Here is a 24,496-nt window from a genome sequence, read left to right as displayed (position 1 = left end):
TTAAATTTTATATGTTTTATTTGGCAAATGGCTGGTAAGGCTTGATGGTCAGTGGTTATTTCAGCAGCATTCAGCTGAATGGCACAATCATCAATACATGATTCAAATCTGTTAGGTATATCAGTAATAATTCGTGAGCTCAAGATGTCAACAAAATAGGGGAGGAATTAACGGAAGTCAATTATCCTCCTCTTCCTCTTCTTCTTCTTCTTCTTCTTCTTCTTACTAGAAGGGAAACTAAGAATGTTCTCTCATGACTTTCTTAATCCATTTCAGGTAATTCCTGACCTTGGTGTAGACGCCGAATTTGCCGTGTTCTCCACACCCATCCCCGAAGCTAGTGACGCCGTGGATGGTCCAAGCGCCCTTGTCATCGCAGACCAGGGGCCCTCCGGAGTCACCTGCGAAGGAAGGTTTAGTTGATTTCGTGAAGTCTGGTCTGTTAAGCCAAGCTCTAGAGGCAATTTCAGCCATTCGGGTCTTAAGACAGTGAAAAGAATGAGGTGGAGTGGTTGGAAAGAATTAGAATTTAGAATTTAGGTCAAAGGCCAAGTTCTGGGGCCTATGAGGTCATTCAGCGCTGGAAGGGAAATTGACAGAAAGTAGGTCTGAAAGGTGTAACAGGAAGAAAACCTCGCAATTGCACTATAAATCGATTATTAGGAGAGACTTAAAAGAAAGCTGGAAGAGAGAGAATATGAACGGAGGTATAGAGAAGGGAATGGAAGGGGTTGCAGCTAGGGGCCGAAGGGACGCTGCAATGAACCTAAAGTAATGCCTATATATAGTGTAGAGCGGTTGGAAAGCACGAAACAAAGAGATCCAGAAGACAAAGGAAATATATAAGGTAGTTGGAGCTAAAAGTGAAACTGGGATAAAACACAACGATTCGTCGCTACTTTGACGAACTGGCATGAGCCATTTTTTCCTCATTCTGAGAAAATTGGCGTCAAAGATTTTGACATTATTCAGAGCTTCTAATTAGCTCATCTTTTGAGGCAATTCGGTTTGAAAACGTGACAACACAGACAGCTGAAGCTTTGATATGTTCTAGGGTATCCAAAACTTAGACAGTTCTGCTGGAAAACTCAAAAATTTTCTAAAAATGGGATATGCCACTTCGTCAAAACAGACAAATTACTTCAAGATGTCATAGCTGAGAGAGGCTGGATCATAGCAGACTGGAGAAATGAAGTGGGAATAGAGGCCAAGCAAAGTTAAAAAGTGGGTCCATTTAGGGGCAGGCAGGACGCTGCAAACACCCTTTAGTAATGCCTACATTGCACCACGCGAGGTGCACTGACTGCATCACCCCCTTATAGGAGTTTATTTTTGTTCTGTGATGAGTTGAGTTATAACTGACGGACAGACCACACCTCAAATTATTGTTACTTGGAAGGTTCTACGTTAGTCCATCTTTAAAGTCGTCTGGAAATATTCTAGACCAACTTTTTAGGTAATTACAGGGTATTCTTGATCGCCACTCAACTTAATTTGCCATTAAAATCCTATAAAAGGTTTCCGTGGACTGCCCTTTGTCAATCTGCGCCAGATATATCATAATTAATAATTTCAAGCATTACCGAAACAATTTTAATCATTCATGCAGATTTTGATTGTTCTCTGAGTGAAAGTTTGTAGAACTCCTTTCTATTCTGTTTTGAATTTGAACGATATTCTAACACGACTGTGTTTGAAACATTAACATTATATATATATATATATATATATATATATATATATATATATATATATATATATATATATATATATATATATATATATATATGTATATACATATATATATATGTGTGTATTCTACTTCTATTTCAAACAGTGCCCTGTCTTGTTAGAATACTGTTCAAATTCAAAATAGCTGTAAACACTTTTAACTCATTCTATCTATCCCAGTGAGGGTGATAAAGATTTGCATGAAAGATTAACCTTTTTTGGATAATGCCTGAAATTGATAAATATATATCTGATGCAGATATATATATATATATATATATATATATATATATATATATATATATATATATATGTGTGTGTGTGTGTGTGTGTGTGTGTGTGTGTGTGTGTGTGTGTGTGTGTGTGTATCAACCTAGCAAAAGATTCAATAACCTTTCTCAGAAAAGCAAGTGTGACCCATATTTACATACTTACCAGCGCAGGTGTCAGCGTTTCCTTTCTTGAATCCGGCGCATAACTGATTTTTGGTGATTGGGTGATCAGGGTATGCATTCACACAGGCGGTCTTTGTCACGATGGGGACCTGAAAAGGAACCACGAATATTGGAGTCTTTCCACCTTCCATTCTCTCCATGAGACCAGACCATCTCAAAACAAATTGGCCCATCTTTTGTATGTGTTAGCCTGCATTTCCTGCCTTTTAAATCTTTCTCACTTAACATATTCTTTGAAAGCATTTCATCGCATTCAGTTTTATTACATTTAATTGAACATTCTTACAAAAACTTTCAAGGACCTTTTGCCAGTCTCTGCGGCTTCTCTTCACCATCACAAACTAGAGCTGTGTCATCGACAAGGATCAGGTTTCCCACAATCCCTTTACAGCTTCTTCTCTTACTATACAATTTTACATATAAATCTCTCACTTTTCTGGACTTCTCAAGTCATATTTATTTCATTATAAACAACTTTTAGCTGCACTCTACAGATTCCTACAGGTCAACTTGTATCCCCTACAAACTTCACACCCTCTACATATATTTTTAATACTATGTATAGGCATAAAGCAAGAACTTTATATTTTGGCACTTCTGATGTAACCTGTATTATTATTATTATTATTATTATTATTATTATTATTATTATTATTATTATTATTATTATTATTATTATTATTATTATTATTATTATTCAGAAGATGAACCCTATTCATATGGAACAAGCCCACCTAGGGACCACTGACTTGAAACTCAAAGAAGAAGTAAGAAGAGATCTCACTTACTAAAAAAAGAAATTGATAAATTAATAAATAGATAAAAATGTATTAATATGCAAGGAGACTAGTATTAGGGTAGTAATGCATTGCATCTTTCCTTGAAGTTCTGAAGTTCCATTTGCACGGTATCCTCTCAAGGGAGGCGAGTGGGGATTTGTCTTTAAAGCGGCTCCCTCGCTCGTCCTGTACTTTGGGCCTCAGGCTGCGCTCGTACTCACCCTGACATAATTGAGCACATCGGTACCGAAAATATGAGTCTCCTTCTCTTTCCCCCACCCCGTGACTGCGCACTTACTGCGCACAGGGGGCTCAGTGTTCGGTCCGGGCAAACAAACTGGCAGGATGTACTTGTTGTAAGTGACTGGTCGAGGTAACCTCAACAGAGCGATGTCGTGTTCGAAGGTTTCCTCGTCGAAGTCTGGGTGGCCGAAAGACCTCTCGACCTTTGGGAGTAGAAGGAAGAATCAGTTTAACTTAGATCATAGCTATTTCTTTTTATTTCTTTATAAACTTTGTCATTTTTGTTTAGTGCAACTGAAGAAGACCTTAATAAAGGTCCAAAGCACCTGCGTTATATTTATTTACTTGAACTTGATCGTATAAAATAATACAGTGGTTTCTTCCCAACCATTATAGGTATTCTTGCTCTGACGTTATACTGAAGTGTAAGAACTTTGTCATCAGTCTTGTCATTTAAATATTAAATGTTGTTTTATAACGCTAGTTTTCAATTAATTTATTCTCATTTTTGTATTGCTATTTTTATATCTTCTCCGTCACCCCATTTTTATCAGACAATGACATACGATGATATTTTGTTCCTTTTTGTGGAAAAGAGGTTTGGAACATTATCCAAGAATAAATGAGATTTCATCATTTTTTATTGTTGTCTCATTCCTAAGAAATAAAGATATCACCCGCCGTTTAGGTTTCTCCAAGGATAACAGAAGGATACGAGAAAAATGATAGAGATTAGAGTGGTAGGCTTGAGCCAAGAAGAAAAGAAAAACGACAAGAATCAGGAAAAATAGAAGGAAAAGAACCAGAGACATTTCTAGATAATTCAAGAGGCAAGATAGTGATGCCATCTTACTCCTCACCCTCATCTCGACTTCAGCCTTGTCCTTGGCGTAAAGGTGGTGTTCCCCCAGTCTGACGTAGAGCCGTTTCTTCAGGCAGTGGGCTGCAGTCATCACCCACTGCGGAGCGATGAGCGTTCCTCCACAGAAGGTTTCCTGGATCGAAAAATCTGTTACTAATCTGTCAGAAGTTCAGAAGGTTTCCTGGACTGATAAAGTCTGTTACAAATCTCTGTCAGAAGTCCAGAAGGTTTTCTGAATTGAGAAAATCCATTACAAATCTGTGGACAGTTCAGGTCTCCTGGACTGATGAAGTCTGTGTTGCAAATCTTCCAGAAGTCCATAAAGCTTCTTGGACTGAGAAAATCTGTTACAAATCTGTCAGAAGTCCAGTTGACCTTGAAAATTGATTAAGGTAAAGGGCTGAGGTTTTGTGATATGATAAAGAATGATCTCAAAGGTGCAGCTAAACTTGAGGCTATGCTGTTAAATGATGAGGCATCTCTGTTTGGTTATGCAGAGTTCAGAGGTCCAAGTCTGGCTTCTTGGCCCTTCAAAACTTAACCTAAACTAAGCAACCTGTCTAGAAAGATATTTCTCATCAATGAATGATAAAAATATTTAATAAAATATGGAAGCTTTTGGTTTCCTGTTACACATTCCTTGGAGGAACTGATTCCTACTTTTGAGAGAGAGAGAGAGAGAGAGAGAGAGAGAGAGAGAGAGAGAGAGAGAGAGAGAATATGACACTTCTCATCTCATACCTTGAACCTGTTCATGACAGCCACTTGCCACGGCCAGGCGCCTTTAGGCGCCACTCGACCGCCCAGGATTCTGAGTTTGTCCGAGGTCTTGACTCGCCTGATGCCACATCCTTCGAAGGGCACGTCGTCTGCTGCACCTCCTGGAGAATGGTCCTCATCGTCCTCCTCCTCCTCTTCATATTCATAGTCATCGGCGTCAGCTTCCGGTTGGCCTCCTCCGTCTGCGTCGCCAGCGTTGCCGAGTAGGTAATCCGCCCAGCCTCCATTGAAAACAAACGAGGAGATTATGCCAATCTTTTCATTTATTGTGACCTAGACCAAGGGAAAATACTTATGCGCACATTGTGACCTAGACCAAGGGAAAATGCTTATGCACACATGACCTAGACCAAGGGAAAATGCTTATGCACACATGACCTAGACCAAGGGAAAATGCTTAATGCTTATGCACACATGACCTAGACCAAGGGAAAATGCTTATGCCCACATGACCTAGACCAAGGGAAAATGCTTATGCCCACATGACCTAGACCAAGGGAAAATGCTCATGCACACATGACCTAGACCAAGGGAAAATGCTTATGCACACCATGACCTAGACCAAGGGAAAATACTTATGCACACATTGTGACCTATTATTATTTAATAAATTTATTACGCCCAAAGACGTCAAACAAAGTTACATATTAGCAGTTACTTACAGTACATCAGAAATCAACAGAAAAAAATTACAGCATTGAATTATCAGTATATCAGTTACAAAAATAACATATATGAGATCGTATTCCATTATCACAACAACTGCAACAGACAGTTTAGCAGCCACCAAAGTGTGGATGACGAGTCAAAATTAAGTCTAGGTGGTCATCTTTGAGTAAATATTGGCAGGTTTGAAGTAAATTTTGTCCTTGAGGTAACAGATTCCTGACAGTGGGGCATTGAAGGCAGTAGTGTTCAAGGTTATTGGCATTAGCAAGGTTACACAGTTTACATGAGGTGTAGTGTGGTATATCTAGTGTCTGTCCAACCTGCCACACAGGACGATATCCCAACCTTATCCTGGCACTTACGACATTATGCCTACGCACCATGAGTCCACGTCGCCGGTACTTGTGACGGCTCTGCAGAAAGTTATCATGATGTTGTATGGAAAAATACTACTGTACTGTACACGTTGTGACCTAGACCAAGGGAAAATACTACTGTACTGTACACGTTGTGACCTAGACCAAGGAAAAATACTTCTGCACACATCTTGACCTAGTCCGAGTGAAGATGACCGTTCCTATCAGAGCCTGAGAAGAAGAAGCAATACTCTCCAACACCTCCCAGACATTCGTGACGTGAAACATCCCCATTCTAAGTCTGGAGCAACTTCAGTAAAAAAAAAAAAAAAAAAAAAAACTGTTAACCCAGTAACCTCTTCATTTCATCTCACCGTAATCGTAATAATCGCCGTAGGTATTCTCCTCAGCGTCAGGATAAAGGACGGACTCGTCACCTTCTCCCTCAGCGAAGTCGTACTCGGGAATGTATGCGTGATCCTCGGCCCCGGCGTCGCCATCATCCTCTTCGTCAACGTCTTCCGAAGTGGAGTCCACAATGATGTAGCCTTCGCTTTCTAGGAAGTTGTTGACCTTAGGAGAAATTCAAACGATCTTCATGCACTATATATATATATATATAAATATATATATATATATATATATATATATATATATATATATATATATATATATATATATATATATATATATATATATATATATATATATATATATATTGTCACTGAAGTGATCAAGCACCTGGTTATTACGCAAATAATAATACCAAAAGTTACCTCACATCGACCAGATACTTGAAACCTCATAACAAAGATTTACTGAATCTCTAAAGGTATAATGATCCCATAAACTTACTTATCACTTGAGAAAATCGATGTAACTTTATCAAGTTATGGATGAGGCAACAATTGTTAAGTTATATCCAGACTAGTGGAATATGGGTTCCACTTCAACCAGCACTGTAACTGTCCCTCTGGTTCTATTTTCCCTAGATAAGTCTCAGGTGAACAAACAGATACATCACTTACCTTGTACACACTCATTAATGTCTCTAATTACTGGTGATCGAAATGAAACGCTATGTTTTAAAAACTTTAAACAAACAGGTTTATTTCTAAGTTCAAAAGTTATATGTAAAGTTCACAATCTCAAATGATTTACCATTAATTGACAACAGTGTAAGTTTTAAGTATTTCTTAATCAAGTTTAATTCACAAAAACTTTAATTTATTAAGAAAGCAATTTGGTTAGGTAAGAATCGACTATTAACTATCACTCAAGTGCCAAGTATATACCTGATTAACCATTACAAACAGTCACCAAAATATTACTGACTGGAATCCACATACACATTCTCCAAAATCTCAATAACAGGTAGGCACTAACAAAATGCTAAGAAATCACTAGCAAAACACAGTAATAATAAAATTATAATAATGTAGTAGTACAGACATATAAGAATGCGATATGCAAAAATGGAAATGTACCAATCAACCAAAAATGTGCCTAAAGACTATATCAGTCTTTAGAAAACATTGCTAAGGCACTAAGACTTATTAAAAATAATAATTCTCTTTTACCAAGAATATCACTTTAACTCTTAACAATACAAAACTCAGTAATCACCACATTACCTTTTGTAATTATTACACTATTACACATCTCCTCAACACTTGCACAAAATAACATTCCTGATCACCTTCTACAAAATTAACACACTCCTGGGGTGAGTTTAACAGAGCTTTTACAACCAGAAACTCTTCTGTTATTTCCCTTATATGTAATGGGATTATCGAAAGAGAGAGAGAGAGAGAGAGAGAGAGAGATGCTTCTCTCAGGGACGTTTCTGGCAGACTACCGGTCTTTGGAAAAGCACTGCACTTTTAACTCTCCAACAGGCCCTTTCAGAATACTCAAGAATACACATAGGATATTCACAGAACACCTAATTCCTTATTCTACAGAATACACGTATATTAATACACACGGCTGAGAGCGCCGGACCCTTATCTACATGATGGACATTTCCTGTTCAGGGCTAAGCAGAAAAACATATTTTACCAAATTCTTGGGAGCCTTACGCAGCTGAGCAAACAATGGAAAGAGCTTTTAGACCCAAAGCAACTCCACTTATCTCACAGTTCCTCATTCTCTCTTTCTCAGATTATGAACAGAATAGGCATAGACACAGCTAACAACCACATGTTAAGCATAGAGAACAAACATATAATAGAGAACTCGCCGATTGGGTGACAGCTCATCACGATAACATAAGATAATTTTTTTTCCTTAGTGCAAGTTACAAGACACCTATGCAAATATGCAAAGGGTGGAAAAATTCTCAGCAAGTGTTTTTGTATGAGGCTGTAAGTCCTACGCCCTTTTAAATAAATAAGTGTGGCCACCATAGACATCTAACTACCAGGTACATAGTTCATTGACTGGGTTAACGAAGGTACTGTGGGTTATTAATACAGTATACCTATCTACCTGTCTTCACCTGGGAGAATCTGAGAACTTTTCACTTGGCAGAGAGAACGCAACCAGTCAGACCACAGGGCCCTGTACGCACACATACACAAACACATACACACACGAACGCACATACAAACCCACACACTATCACGTGCAATTCCCCCACGCCCCCATCCACCTGTCATCACCTAAGGGTCGAACCCGACACCTTTTCAACTGGCAGAGAGAACGCAACCGATCATACCACAGGGCCCACATCCAAACAAATACACACACACACCCAAACACAAATACACCTACAAACAAACACGTACAATCACGTGCAATTCTCCCATTGTGAAGAACAATCACAGGTCTTACCTCTTTTTCACATTTCGAACCGGGCGCATAGCAAAAGGCTTCCTCCACAAGCAACTCAGTGCCGCACAGGCTCCTATAGACACACTCCCTTGGAAGGAACGCAGAAGGAAAAATTGAGTCTAGGAACAGAAATTCGTCTTAAACGTCCCAAAGAACTAATATGGCAAACAGGACACAGCATTCCAAAATAAACAAAGGTTTTAATTACTCTTTAAACCTGTAAAGACATTTTTTCAGTCATTCTTTAGACCTATGAATACATTTTTCAATCATTCTTTAGACCTATTGAATACATTTTTCAGTCATACTTTGGATCTATGAATAAATCTCCAGATTTCTCTCTCTTCTTTTGAACTTTGTGATTATTTTGACTTATTTTCATGAATTCTTGTTTCCGTTAAATTGTAGAATTAAGCAAGCTTGATGCTGAATAATAGTATTCATGCACGAAACTGGAAAAATATTGTAGTTTCTGATGGACCCTACCGAGAGCTTCTGTTTCTCAATGTAACTTTATTTTCCACTTGACATCTAAGCTTCTTAACAAGCAGAACAATATGTTTATTATCTTTTATGCCATTGTGGATTCTCGAAACTGGGTTCTTTTCTTCATCAGGAGGATACAGTTATCAAGTGAGACTTGCGATCGTATAGTAAAAGGACACTAAGGAGTTGTTGAGGCTTTACTGATGTGCAATATGGCGGTGGTGACGTAACAGAGTGGCTGGGAGCCGTTTTAAAGAGGACTCCATCCTACTACTGCCAGTAGTACTTGTAGTGGTAAGCATTCACCTTTGAAGAAGAAGAAAAGTCGGGGAGGGGGAGGGGGAGGAAGAAAACGAATATTGTTCAGAAGATTCGTATCGGCTTCGGCTCATCTCTGAGATGTAGGTCTAAAGATAAAGGAAGATTGCTATGGTTTGTATGGATGATTAGATGAGGGACAGGTTCCTAAGAGAACGGGAAGAGGAATTAGGGGAGAGCGGTGATGATCCGGACAGTGGGATGGTCAGGACAGTACATTTCCTGGAAAATGTAAGGGGCCCTCAGCTCTGAGAAATCACGTGAAATCACGAGTTTGTTTGCCATTGACACATGAACTTTGGTTGCGAAGGGTCGTTTACTTTAGTATTGAGGGTAATTTTTGTGGTTTTTCTCATTCCCTATGTAATTTTTTGCTTTTGAATCATAAGCTTTGGTGTAGTGAATATGATAAGGGAGCAGATCATGAGTTTTGGGTGTGAATTTGTACTATATGACGATGTTGTAGCTATTACCCGCCTGTAATCTGCAAGGATTTGAAATTGAGGGTGTCATCAAATGGTTATGATATGTGGGGGGTGATTCGGACATTCTAGGGTTGGGATGATTCGGACGTGTCCGAATCATCCCTCCTAGCAAACCTTTACTAATTATGAATTCCAACAAAAAAAATTTTTTTTTTCATTAACATTATTTAAGTTATATTTTTTATATATGCATTCATTAGCCCCTCATTACCTTTACCTTATAAAGCACTTCATAAACCCATCATAGAACCCCCTAATTACAAATTAAAATTTGAATATCAAATCTGGATTCCATTCCATTGGCATTCACCCATATTACACTGATGCTTTTCAAGAAAGTCACTTTGCCAGGGCTTTTGTGACTGATAGGCCAAAGCCAACTACACCACCTAAAAGCACAACAACCTCACATGAGTACCTCAAGAACATTAAAAAGCAAGAAAAATACAAAAAAGTTAGATACAGAGGGCCAGACCAGTGAAGAAGCATCATCTTGAAGATCTCTTGACAGCCGATCTTAACAATAATTCTTCTGACATCTCAGAGGAGGAGACAGAAGACACAGAAGTGGGTTTTATTGATAAAGTCCCAGAGGAGGGAGATTTTGTTCTTGTTGGGATAGATCCAGTAAAAAGTAGCAAAGTCTGTTATGTAGGCAAATTAATCAGCAATTTAGACCAGGGTGATGAATTTCAGGTTTCTTATTTAAGAAAATCACAGAAATTTGCTGCTAATAGTTTTAAATTTCCAGAAATTGAGGTTGAAGCAACTATTGGTAAAGAGGCAGTAACTGGAGTGCTTCCAAACCCAGTTCAGCAGAGTATGAAAAGAAAGCAGGGGTATTTCAAATTTTGTTTTTCTTTTGCAGGATACAATATTCGTTAGGCCAACTTTAATATATAGGCACAACAAATTTCAAGTATTTCAATAAAACACTTCGTATGGTATTTCTGTTTCATTTATCATCTGACTTGAAGGTAAATGTCAATCAATTATAATAATTGTCCGAATCATCCCATGCTCTTGTCCGAATCATCACCATGGGTAGGGAAGATTCGGACATTTTGGAAACTTGTACTTGAAGATAAATAGCTTCAAGTATAGTAAAGTATACGACTTGCTACGCTCACTGGTAAATGTAGGATGATGAGGCTACACATTGACATGCCAAGGATATCACTGCTCCTTAAACTCTGACTCCTAGAGAGAAATTAAGAAAAAATGTCCGAACCATCACCGCTCTCCCCTATAATTACCTCTTATTATGATGAAACAGACGGTACAGGTAACATTAATGGAAGAGTTTTAACTGAAAAACGAAGACATAATAAGTGCAGCATGGTATAAGACGGGAAGAATTGAGATTCAAATGACTGTTCTGAAATTGTTGTGTAACAATCTTAGCCGAAGTTGGCGCCATTATGATTATTATCAACACAGTTGCGCGCACACTACATTGTTCCTTACTTTCCTTGTATCTACTTCATCTTTTATTTTCCTTAAATAAAGTCGTCTTCAAGATGATTAGAGGAGACTCCCCCCCCCTCTCTCTCTCTCTCTCTCTCTCTCTCTCTCTCTCTCTCTCTCTCTCTCTCTCTCTCTCTCTCTCTCATTCTTAAAATCATTCTAATATTATGTTCAGGTACTTTTATTTTTTGTATAAAAATTCGACCACTTTTGCACTCGTCTCCTATTTAAGAATCATAACTCTCTCTCTCTCTCTCTCTCTCTCTCTCTCTCTCTCTGACTTACCTGTGCCGAGAGGTCTTGCAACTCCTGGTACACCTGCCCCAAGGTTCGTCTTCTTTGTAGAGAAGATCCGCCAACATCAGGTCCGTGGGATCGAGGCTCTCGTCTTCCACCGTGATGATCACAACTGGCTCGCCCTCAGCGTTCACGCTCCGCGAATTCTCGGCCTTTTTATGGCAGAAAAGGGAGAAACGGAATAAAAGTGTTGTTTTGTTTTGGTTCGTATTTTGCATCCCTGAGATATAAAGTTCTCGTAAGAAGACGGAGAGTATTGTTTTGGTCTGCACAGGAGCGTCTCTGAGATACGGAGTTCTCATAAAAGAAGAAAATTGGCATGGTTTGTATAGGCCCATTCCTGAGATATCGAGTTCTCATAAGACGAAGCACTATAGGAGGGGGGGAGGGGAGGAGGAGTAGTAGTTTTGTATCGGCTCATCCCTGAGATATAGGTTTAGCAAGACGAAGATTGTTATGGTTCGTATCGGCATCCCAGGAAGAAGAAGAGGAGAAGAAAGAGGAAAAAAAGTGTTGTTAAGGCTTGCATTGGCTCATCTCTGAGATGAAGGTCTAATAAGCCAAAGGTTGTTGTTGTGTGAATGGACGTAAACCTGAGATATCGAGTTCTAAGAATGAGAAGCACCAGGGTGACAAAGAAGAAGAAGACTACTGTTTTGGTTCGTATTTCGCATCCCTGAGATATGGCATCCTGATAGGAAGAAGAAGATTGTTTTGTTATGTATCAGAAACGCAGTTTCTGATCCGCAACAAAATGCAGTTTCGTTATGTTTCCTGCCTCCCGTAGTGATCTACCCGTCAGTCTTATTCGAAAAAAAGATTGTTGATGCTGAAATCTGGGTATTTTGGCGCAGAAACGGGTATGTGACCTTGGAAAACAGGTCAGGGTTATTCAAAATGGGTTTGAGGAATGAGGTATATTGGGATCTATAGAAGAAATAAAAAATGTAAGAAAGGAAAATAATTATAGTTGGCGATCTGGAATTGCCAAAATAAATATCTGGATATCAAGGTACCATATACCCCTAAAAGGTTATTAAATATTAAAATTATTTAATCTATATCATGACTATTACTAGAAAATCTTATTTCAATACATGATAAACAAAATGATAAATGATATAACATGAAAATAGGTATGATGTAATTACTGGATATTTTTATCATACATCCATCAAATCATTCAGTTCATTCTTCACAAATTAACAAAAGAAAAGTGGTAATTGGCAACCCAAACAAATGTTCCATGAATCTAGGGGGTTTTCACTGACTTTTACACACAACTGTACATCTGGGGAGTGGCAACCATCAGTCTAAACCGTACCAGGGATCACTGAAAAAATGGAAGTTAACATCATGGTAACTTTATTCTTTATATCAGCTATATTTTTTGTGTAATTGCAACACTGCAAAAATATATAGATGTCACTTATTATTATTATTATTATTATTATTATTATTATTATTATTATTATTATTATTATTCAAAAGATGAACCCTACTCATATGGAACAAGCCCACCTCAGGTGCCATTGACTTGAAATTCAAGCTTCCAAAAAAATTTGGTGCATTAGAAAGGAAATAAAGGTAGAGGAGATCGTTATCAGAAGAGAAAAAAATTACAAATTAATAAGTCCATAGGTAAAAATGTAAGTTATTGAAATACAAGAATTGTTTTTGAGTAGAATAGAACTGTTCAAAGGCTGGTGCATTATTCTGCACTTTTAAAATACTTCATGATTATTCTCATTATAAATCCATATATATATATATATATATATATATATATATATATATATATATATATATATATATATATATATATATATATATATATATATATATATATATATATATATATATGGAAGGCGACAAACGAGGAAATGATGAACAGAGTTCAACAGCTGCTCACAAATAATGGCTACCCAGATAATATGATCCAGCAAGTGATCAAAAAGGGACTACAGGAGTTCCATAGCCCAGCGCAGAGGGACGACACGCAAGAAAAAGACGAGGAAATAATAATATACCACCAGACAACACACAACAAACACCACGGAGATGAAAAGAAAGCCATCCTTAGTATACTGCGAAGAGGGACCACACCCGTAGCACCATATAATAAAATAACCACAAGAATTTACTGTGAGCCGAATCTCACGGCCTCATTAATAATGAAAAACAGTACGCCCCGTCAACGGAAAAAGAGGTTCAGTTTGATAAAGTATACAAGTTTGTCTGTACTGTATATATATCGGACACAACCACAACACTGAAACGACGTATGCAGGCCCACAGAAATCAAGGCGCAATTCATCAGCTCTTGTAGACACCCACAATAAGAAACTATCCCTGCAAGAACTACTCCTGAACACCAAACTCGTACACAGGGAATATACAACTGTTTATTGATAGCAGAAGCAGTCAGCATCACCACACAACGCCCCAGCCTTAACATCGAACGCGAGGCAGAAAGATCCTTGCCCTCATGCAGGAGACAGCCCTTCAACCACGTGGGACAAGACCGCGAGCACGTGGATAGGAACACATAATAAGTATATAGAAACTGAACATATGTGTAACTAGTATATATTCATGTATAATCTGTACATTATTTTCATTGTACAACACTTAATTTTTGTCATTATTTCACCACAATCTCTTGTCAATACTTAAACCTAAGTCTTTAGATACCTGTACTACCTTTCCGTCCTCATGACGGCACAAAACGCATGCATTTCCACTTTTGTATCTTTCACGGGCTGCTCTAGGAGCAAGAGCCCGTGCTGGCACAAGGCCAGCTAAATCTGAAACAACAACAACAACAACTTTTGTATTAGTACGCTTGATAACGTCATTACGTATAGGTTGACGAAACAGCTGTCGCGTGTATAATCACTGAAGTAAATGGAAGAACCCCATTACCTGAGCGTCTCTATCAGTAACCCAAACAATGAAGTGAAGAAAATAAAAGCAATAACAAAAAAGCTGGTTAACAATGAGAAAGCCATTCTATTTAGTGAATGCTGTATCCGTGAAAAATTGTGCCCTAAATATATATATATATATATATATATATATATATATATATATATATATATATATATATATATATATATATATATATATATATATTATATATTCTCCCACCGTGTAACAAAAACACTGGTGAAATCCCATGAGATTCAAGGGATGTTCGTTTTGGGATTATAATATTTTCATCAAACTTTAATTTTCAGTCCTTTGCCTAAATTTACGTTTAAGTAGTCATTGTTTAGATGATATTTTACTGTTTTAGATTACATCACATTACAGATCCACTAGTCACACTGAAAATAAACCCATTTTTTTACAGACAGACCCTTAATGCTGATGTCCTTGACCTAATTTTGAAGGTCGCGGGTCAATCCATTTGAAAAGGTTAGAAATTTCTTGTACAATAATGACTAGCAGACACTCCATTGATTAATTGTTAAGGCACATTAGCTGGTTCTAAAATGTACTTAAAATCTGAGGCACTGGTTAAATAACCATCACTTTATTCTTCAAAATAAAACGAAAACAAAATTTAAAAAATTAGAAAACTGGTTATATAACCACCACTTTTCACAAAAAAATAAATAAATAAAACACAACAAATAATTAAGTCTGTTTACAAATCCATGCAGATGTACGATAATTTCCCTAAATTGTCGATGTCGAACCTTAACAAGCAAATCAAACGATTCCACTCTTATCGTTTGCTGTTATCTCTCACCTCATCTTAACTTCCTGATAAAAGCATACTCGAACGCCTATCAGTTGCTAAGTATGATCAGCGCTTAATGATAATTATGATCAGTGTGTAATGATAGTCATTACTCAGTAATGAGAGAAATTCATTATAGTTTTTCTCTGTCGTAATATTTTTGTGATTCAGGGCCCAGGAATCTCGTCGTTCCGTTGAAATGATCATGAGTTCTCGCAAACCAACTACATTTGTGATTCTTCTTCTTGTTTGCCTCATTCCTTTGACTGAACAGACAAAATTGACGACGAGAAAGGAAAGGAAAGAGAGGAAAGGGAGGTTGTTCTCTTTCCAATGCTGTTGAGATACGAGGAAGAATTGAAAATTAAAAAAAGATAGAAAATGAAGAAAGTGAAATGAAATTGCTTTGTCAGGAGCTGGGTCATATGTTTCGATAACTCGATGTCTTTTTTTTTTCAATTCCTGCGTCAATTTCGTATATTTGCCCAACTATCGGAAACAAACAAAAAACCTGCAAAAATGTGTTTAATTATTATTATTATTATTATTATTATTATTATTATTATTATTATTATTATTATTATTATTTATAAGAAACAAATCAAATTATTCACAAATTAGCTAAGAAACCGACTTCAGAGTGAAGGTTTCTAGACCGAACTCAGAGTCTGCCCATTTTCGAGAAATAAGAGGAAACAGAGACAAAAACACCAGATAAACAACAAACAAGTACAATTGGCAACCGCTTAAACAAACAAATAAAAATAAATCTTTTCCATCAAACGCGCGTTGTTGCTTTCCCATCGACACTCACAGGAAGAAGAAGAAGAAGAAGGAAAGACAGCCCGAATCCTCTACCTGATCGCCATCACCACCAAGCCCATCGTCCAGAATATCCATGAAGTCCACCATGAAGTCCCTGATGGCGTCTATCTCCCCTGGCAGGAGTCCAACGTCCATAAAATCATCCTCAGAAGCGCCACCAAAGACGTCATCTCCCTCGTATATGTACTCGACGTAGCGCTTAGCTCGTTTCACTTGTTTGGGCATGGAGAAGCAACAAGGCAGAAGGAATAGGAAAAACAGGAGGGAAACGAACACAAATACCCGAGCGGACATCTCGAATGGTGGCTATCGACTGAAGTGGGTATTGTGGGCGAGGAAGGGTATCATCAGGATGGCTAGATCTGCTCCAGTTGACTTATCACGAGCCGTCGTTGCTTATCAGCTGCGGGTCAAAAGTTTAAGACGGGAGGAAAGCTCTTGTTTTCTATGATTGTGAAGGCACGTTTTTTATGGCCGTCTTGAATATGAGCTTATTTATTTAAATGCAATTAGAAACACGTCATCTTTAAGTATTTGCATGGTAACTACATTGTAATAACCACAATGCCCTCTTAACTTCTCGAATTCTTCACGCTTTTTGGACACGCTTAATGTCACTATAAAAAAGCCTTAGATCCAAATGCAAGATTACGTAGGCATTACTTAAGGTTCTTTGCAGCGTCCCTTCGGCCCCTAGCTGCAACCCCTTTCATTCCTTTGACTGTACCTCCATTCATATTCTTTCTTCCATTTTACTTTCCATCTTCTTCTAACAATTGTTTCATAATGTAACTGCGAGGTTTTCCTCCTGTAACACCTTTTAAACCTCTTACTCTCAATTTTCCTTTTAGCGCCGAATGACAACATAAGACCCAGCACTTGGCCTTTGGCCTAAATTATATAAAGACAAATGCAAGAAAGCAAAGTCATTCTTATGTCCGAAGCGGGATTCGAACCCGCATCGAGAGTATCAGAACGAGGTCACGTTGCTTAACTACCGCCACCTGGCTTGGAAGCAAGTTCGAATCCTGCAGCTGACATCGGAATTACTTCATATTCGTGCATTTGGATCTGAGGCTTTGTAGTGAAAAGTTTGTCCAAAAAGTGTAAAAATTTCGAGAAGTTGAGAGGGCATTGTGGTTATTTAGTTACATATATACATATCTGTTAAAAAGTGACAATATATATATATATATATATATATATATATATATATATATATCAAGAGTAAGAGTATCCTCTCATGCACCATCTTACATACAATAAGTTAAAGGGGAAAATGACTAAGCAATTAATCAATTCACTTTAGTATAATTCACTGTAGGCAAATTTGCCTCTAAAACCTCTGTCACCACTGTCTTTGAGGGGAAAACCACTTTAATCTCTTTCTTGTCCAAAGGGCTGTCGGAAATTCTTTAATTCCAGGTGCGAACCCCATCAGAGCTAATCATTTCCCGAGGTGGGTCAGCTGATGGGCTGAACATGTGTGTTCTGCCATCTTGAAATTGCAGCCATGTTGCCCACATTTCCATGTGGGCAGAGTGATCACAACGCCACCTAGGAAGAAGAGAAAATGTAATCCCCGAAGCTATAAAGGGCCTTGGAGAGAGACGCTCGATCTTAGAATTGTTGGGAGGCCACAGAGGACAGAACTCTATCCTCTTGCTCCATTAAACTGTCTATTTCCAACACGTGGCTGGCAGTAACCAAAGTAACTTTTGTTGTGACTTAAGTCACTGGCCCTCACAAGAAGAGAACTTCAGCTCCTAAATAAGGTAAAGTATCAGGATTTAAGGTGTTTGATCATCCATGTTCCCCTATTCTGCCTTCAACTAATGTAATTTTTGCAAAATTTCATACTGCTAGTGTGATATGCAGGCCCTACAGTGAGACCTGTAATGCTTCTTATATTTTGTGCTGTTTAATTTGCAAAGCATTTACGAGAAGTGTAACGTAACTGTATAATATTTGAGTCACTGGGATCGAGTTCAGTTTAGGCATCTTCTATGCAATTCCCCGATTCCTTCATTACAGTGCTAGTTTCAGTTGAGTAACCATAAGTGTTTTGATTACAGATTAGGAGTAGTCAGCCGTGGATCTGCGTATCATCTTGTGTGCGTAGTGGCCCCCGCTACTTCGTTTTCAATGCCCTTTGAAGTGGGCAACCCATTGTACACCCTTCAGGAAATTCCCCGTCATTTGCTCTCACCTTATTACACCAGAATTACGCTACCATTTTTTCTGATGTATTTTCTTTTGTAAATATAATGAATTAAGTTAAACCCCAGAGTTTATCTAATCACTCCCATCTTGAAGTAGGCCTTCAGCCATATTTTGTTGTTTATAATTTTAGCTGACCTCAAGGCCAGAGTCCAGATTTTTGTGGTAATTAAGGTAAGTTGTGTATCATCCTAGTATACCCCATTAATCTAGCAAGATCCCAGCTTTTAATAATAATAAAATATATATATATATATATATATATATATATATATATATATATATATGTGTGTGTGTGTGTGTATATTTGTATTGTAGTAAAAATAAGAGTGATAATAGTAGGGTTTGTGATGTAAAATCTTCATTCCAAGGCTTTTTCTGGACTAGACAGCTTTTTATTTATTTATCTACATATATTTTTATTTATTCTTTTTACTTTTTGGGACATCCCAATTGTTAACCTTTTTCTCCAGGATCTGTTATCTACAGTTCCAAAGGATCTGCCGTCGTTAATCCTTTAAGGTCTACTAATGTTAGCTGTTAAGGATTTGCTGTCATTAGGTCTAAAAAGATCTGTTGTCCTTAATCTAAAGGACCTGTTGTCCTTAGTTCCCAAAGATCTTAATGCCGTAATCCCTTTGGCCCTCATAGCTGCAACCCCTTTCATTACTTTTACTGTACCTCCATTCATATGTTCTTTCTCCCCTGTGACTTTCCACCCTCTCCTAACAATTTATTCATGGTGGAACTGCGAGGTTTTCCTCCTGTTACCTTTTTTCAAGCCTTTTTTACTATATTTCCCTTTCAGAGCTGAATGGCCTCCTAAGCCCCAGCGCTTGGCCTTTGGCCTGAATTTTATATTCTTTATTTTTATTAAGTGATTTGCTTGTAACTTTTTGTCTGCTTTTCATTTTCTCAGTCATGTATATCAAAATTATTATATTCTATATCAATTAAATTTCGTGTTTCTATGTGGAATTTCGTAGTTTTCCCGTTTACCACTTTTAGAATGACTCTTAAGAAGATTCGATACCTAACTAAAACGAGAGAGCGTCCAGAGGCCGCAAACCTCCGCCAAGGCTAAACTATCAACTTTCCCACAAAAGTTCCTCTATTCAAAACACAGCCACTTACCAAGCCTTTCCTATAATCATCATAAAAATCAAGACATAGCCTTTTGTGTTATCCTGTTAACAAAAAAATAACAATTGGAATAGACTACAAAATAGGACCAGGATGGGGGAACAAAAGTATAAACAGTTCTGAATTCAGCCCCCACCCTCACACAAGGAAGGAACGTTAATTTTAGTTTTCCATTCATCTTTAACTAGACCTTAATTCCAAAATAGTTTTTCAATAATTTAACGGATAAGCGAATTGTTCTGCAAAAAACTGCCTAAATCTAATTGATTTTTTCACGTAGTTTCAAAAAATAAATAGAGATTGTTGTTGTTTTTGTTTATAAACAAAGATTTGAAAGCAAGAAATACAGCAAATGAAGTTAAATTGCAGTTAAGTTGCGTGTAACATACACCCAACCATGTATACAGTAGCCTCAAGATAATTCTAGCTGGTAATTCCTTTGCATTTACCTAATTCTAACATACGGCCGTTGTTACGATAGTATGATTCTTATTATGATCATATAATACGCTAACATCGAAACGCTCGCCGTATTCCAATATGAAAACATCCAGGCAACATTCAACGTTGAAGTAATGTTGAGAACATTACTCCCGCTGCTGCGGATACCTGGGCCCTTCACATTCCTGGTGTATCCCTCCTAATTATCCCACCCCTAACCCACCACCAACACCCCGGGAGGAGACCCACGGGGAAGCCCCCCTTCCACAGGTGCGGAATGCAGTGATTAACAGAAAGCTCCCGTGACTCCACATTGTTGTTTCCGCTTTCATTCATGATTTATCGAAGAAGAGGAAGAGAGAAACAATGAATGGAATACGATTTACTACGACTTCGGTAATCCTTCAGTCAGACAGGAATTACGACGAGCCGAAAACTTGATTTACCTGGCCTCTCGTAACCCTGAGGATATACTAAGTTGTGACCGGGCAGGAAATTCGCCCTATTTCGGCGGATCTCCCGGGCGTATACCTATTTTATGATGATTATGATTAAAGAGTGTGTATTTTGCAAGTATATTTATGAAACATAGTGTTCTTTTCCCTCAGGCACTGCGAAATTAGAGCCGAAAATGCCCACATACTGTCGACACCACCAATAGATGGCAGGGTACTGCAACGATGCCAATTCACCACATAATGGAAATGGGAATAAATTTAGGTAAACTGTTTATTCAGATGTGACAGAAGACGAAAATTTTTTCAAAATTAAAATATGTATAAGATGTTGACGTGTTTTCTTCACCAAAAAACAATTACGAAATGAACTTTTGACAAATTGAAGGAGACGTGGCACAGGTGTGATTGTTGTGAATAAGATGCGATGACAGGGAATGGTGAGTTCTGAGTGTATTTTTTTACATTTACGTTTGTATTAAGTTAGTAAACCAATTCTGGAAACGTGTAAAACATATATAATCCAGATTCTGTCGGAATTCGACCAGATCCAGGTGTAATTTAGGAAGAACAAGCGAATGGAAGTGCACAGTGCGTGTTACCTGTCCTGGGAGCTTGTGGGAACCGAATTTAGTTTACCCGAAATTAACCCTAATTTCAAATGGAAGTCTTAAGATTTTCGATGGGACCCGAAGGAGCTTTTCGAAGCTCATGGTAGAGCAAGTCAAATCGCATCGTCCTGGAGAGGTGACAGAACCAATCAAGCGAGTTTGCCAGTGGGCTAGGCTGCTCTAGCCTCGGGCATTTCTTGTTACTTAATAAAACAGTGCAATGGACGAGCTACGGTACCCCCAGTCCGGGCTTGGCCCTTTGAGATTAATTGGTAGAGACCTGTAACTTGTAGATTTCACTTCGTATTAACACTGCCCAGTCTGACTAGGTGAGCTAGGCTAAACATTGCATAAATGTTAAATCAGTATCTTTAGTGCACCTTACATGATGCACTGTAGGCAATATGGAAGGGTGCTTGCAACGTCCTTTTGGCCCCTAGCTGCACCCGCTCTTTACCCTTTTACTTTACCTCCATGTATATCTTTCATCAGTCTTACTGTCCAACCACTCTAATCCCCATTTCAGTTTTAAGTGCTGAATGGCTGAAAATGCTTCATAGTTCTTCATTGGACGGACAGGTAGAGTCCAGGCTAGCACGCTATTGGCCCAGCGTTCGACTCACCGACTGGCCAATGAAGAATTAGAGCAATTTATTTTTGATAGAAATTCATTTCTCGTCATAATGTGGTTCAGATTCCACAATAAGCTGTAGGTCCTGTTGTTAGGTAACCAGTTGGTTCTTAGCCACATAAAATAAGTCTAATCTTTCGGGCCAGCCCTCTCTAGGAGAGCTGTTAATCAGCTCAGTGGTCTGGTTAAACTCAGATATGCTTAACTTCTTTGTAGCTTAAGTGAGAGTCTCGTGGCCTTGGCATGTATATATGTAATATTTGCTATTCATCTTTGAAATTAGAAATAAGTAGTATATTTAATTTTTTATTAGGAATGTATTGAGTTAGGAGTGTAATGAAGATCTCATAAACAAATTGATTGCAAGAATTGTGTAATGTGAAGAATGTCTAGGATATTGAGGGCAATATTTTGAGTATTTTTGGTAATCTTTCTTTGGGAATGCTAAGCATTGCATACAGAAATATGGTCCAGTTATGAGAGAACTCTTAAATATCGTGAGATAAAACTAGAGTTGGAGGACGAAATGCCCTGAAGAAGAGAGAGAGATGACTCCGGTGAACCATGCCATAGCAGATGTTCAGTAAGTCATAGAACTAGTCACTGTTACAACTGTAAAAAAAGTGCATAAAACACAAAGGTTTTGTAAGTCTGTAGTGAAATATGTTGCAATGAGAAATTATGTAAAACATGACTGGGCAAAATTGAGCAGATTAGAAACAGAAACAGTTCTCTAAGAAGAATGCCAGTCAAGTCAAGTGAGGAGAGACCTCCTACCTCATGATAGATTCTCAATGTGATGAGAATTTGTATACATCACAGAGCAAATTGGTATTTTTCTTAGGTTTGACTTTCCTGGATATACAAACCTATGCCCTAAATGTCAGTCCCACCTCTAACGATTGCTGCACTTGTCCTTGTAGCCAAAGGAAAAACACATTTAGGTAAGTGGGTTGGGCCTTACCCCCTGCCCCCTCACTCACTGCTCCTTATCTACCCTGTTAAAGCTTCAGCGACCAAAACCAGTGGTTGGCAAAGATTCTGTGGATTGAGACTGAAGGTTTTGTATGTACATCTAGGAAAAATTGATTTTGTTGTAAGAAAAATGTAGTTTTGTATGCTGGGTCTGCAGTAACAGAAGGATCAGAGTATTTCACATTTGTAGGCCCACATGTCTGGGTAGTATGATCAGTGTTTGAATGTTGTCTTCTAAAAAGTTTTTTGGCAATTTTTATCTCTTAAATTTTAACCACTATCATTCAGATGTTTCTCATTGTAAGATAAAGAAGGAGATGGAGTGTATTTGTTACTTTTTACATGTGATTAAAAGAACCATCTTCTGCATAGTGAAATAAATGGCTAAATGAACTTGCTGATTTATATAATATTTTCTCACTGCATAATTCAAATCTTATTTTGTTCATATATTGCTGATATATTGTGGGTGACACACTTTTAATTTGTGTGTGGAATGTAAGTGCTAAATATGCATGAAACATGAGGATGGCAAGTGAATGATTTTCTTTTGGAAAAACCTGTAGTTCGTTTTCATGGAATGTACAGTTTCAGTCTTTCATTTGTTCGAAGTGCAGTTTAGCAAGTAATGCAATAGCTGTAACGTTGTGATCCCATGTTAAACTTCCCTTATTTCCTCTTGCATTCAGCCAGTTTCTATAGCCATGACAGTTGCAACACCAGCTTATACATACATGTAAAATCAGTCAGTCTTCTTTTAAAAAGGATATGGTTGTACCAAAAGTAAATTATTTTTATTTTCCTTCCCTTGAAATTCACGAATATTCCCTGTACTGTATAACAGTACAGTATTTGATAGCAATTTCATTAGACTGATATTACTGGTTTTGCTTGGCTAGTATGTTCTGTTTTGTTTCGTGTACTGAATATGAAATCATATTCTTATTTAGACATCAGGGGAGCTTTTAAGTTTTCACAACAAAGATTGCCTGCCCTCTTAATAAAGTATCTTCCCATAGAATTGGTTGGGCTGGTTCCTCCCTTTAGGTCAGGTAAGGTAGTCATGTTTCTATCACCAAAAGAAAGGGAGAAATAACATTTTTAGTTAAGCCTTTAAAATGTGTTACATTGAGAAAGTCATTGATACTTATAATCTTCGAGAATTCAAATGTTATATCTAATATTGCTGACTTTGACCAGTTTTCCTTCGCAATTGAAATTGCTTTTAATCTTGGGAAGCTTCAGGTAGTATGAAGATTTGTGTAGCCATTAGTTAGGTATCTTTTAACTTTGGGTCAGAATTGCAGTTTATTTTCAACAGTACACAATAATAATCATTAAATCAGCACTTATTGTTAAGTCACAGCTTGTAAGACAGTAAGGTCTACATGATGCAAAAGATTGCCTTCGTTTTTTATGGTCTGGAAAGTTTAGCCTCAGTGTTGTTACTTTTTTTCAGACCTGAAATGAAGTAGGGCTTAATTAGCATCACAGAAAATGACATACTGCATTCGTTTATATAATTTTGTATCTGCAAAATTTTTTATTTAGATTTAAGTTCTCAGGAGTTTAGTGTTTACCAAGTTTAAGTACAGTATATTTAACTACTGTATTGCAATATTGTAAAGTGCATTTGAAATTTACTCTCTCTCTCTCTCTCTCTCTCTCTCTCTCTCTCTCTCTC

General features: G+C 37.7%; 2 protein-coding genes across 5 annotated transcripts in view; one reads left to right on the top strand and one right to left on the bottom strand.

Moving 5' to 3' along the window:
- Positions 1–16,666, bottom strand: LOC136829915 (uncharacterized). Its single transcript, XM_067089069.1, has 9 exons — positions 16,370–16,666; positions 11,752–11,915; positions 8,711–8,798; positions 6,250–6,448; positions 4,812–5,071; positions 4,069–4,203; positions 3,187–3,411; positions 2,167–2,275; positions 1–401 (listed from the first exon to the last, which is right to left on the bottom strand). Exons 1-9 carry the CDS (start codon positions 16,628–16,630, stop codon positions 238–240), a joined length of 1,605 nt encoding a protein of 534 aa, XP_066945170.1. The 5' UTR covers positions 16,631–16,666; the 3' UTR covers positions 1–237.
- Positions 16,667–20,920: 4,254 nt separating this feature from the next.
- LOC136829914 (coiled-coil domain-containing protein 102A-like) overlaps positions 20,921–24,496 on the top strand; it is a 41,137-nt gene continuing 37,561 nt past the window's right edge. For 2 of the 4 annotated variants that reach the window (XM_067089067.1, XM_067089063.1), the window contains exon 1: positions 20,921–21,035. In XM_067089067.1, the coding sequence (XP_066945168.1) occupies positions 21,033–21,035 (3 nt within the window). In that variant the 5' untranslated portion in view covers positions 20,921–21,032. The remainder of the gene's footprint in view (positions 21,036–24,496) is intronic. The other 2 variants (XM_067089066.1, XM_067089068.1) reach the window with 2 other exon arrangements.

Source organism: Macrobrachium rosenbergii, chromosome 45 (genome assembly GCF_040412425.1).
Source record: "Macrobrachium rosenbergii isolate ZJJX-2024 chromosome 45, ASM4041242v1, whole genome shotgun sequence".
NCBI classification, from domain to species: domain Eukaryota; kingdom Metazoa; phylum Arthropoda; class Malacostraca; order Decapoda; family Palaemonidae; genus Macrobrachium; species Macrobrachium rosenbergii.
The sequence above is the reverse complement of the archived record's forward strand: the minus strand, read 5'-3'. Positions and strand labels throughout refer to the sequence as shown.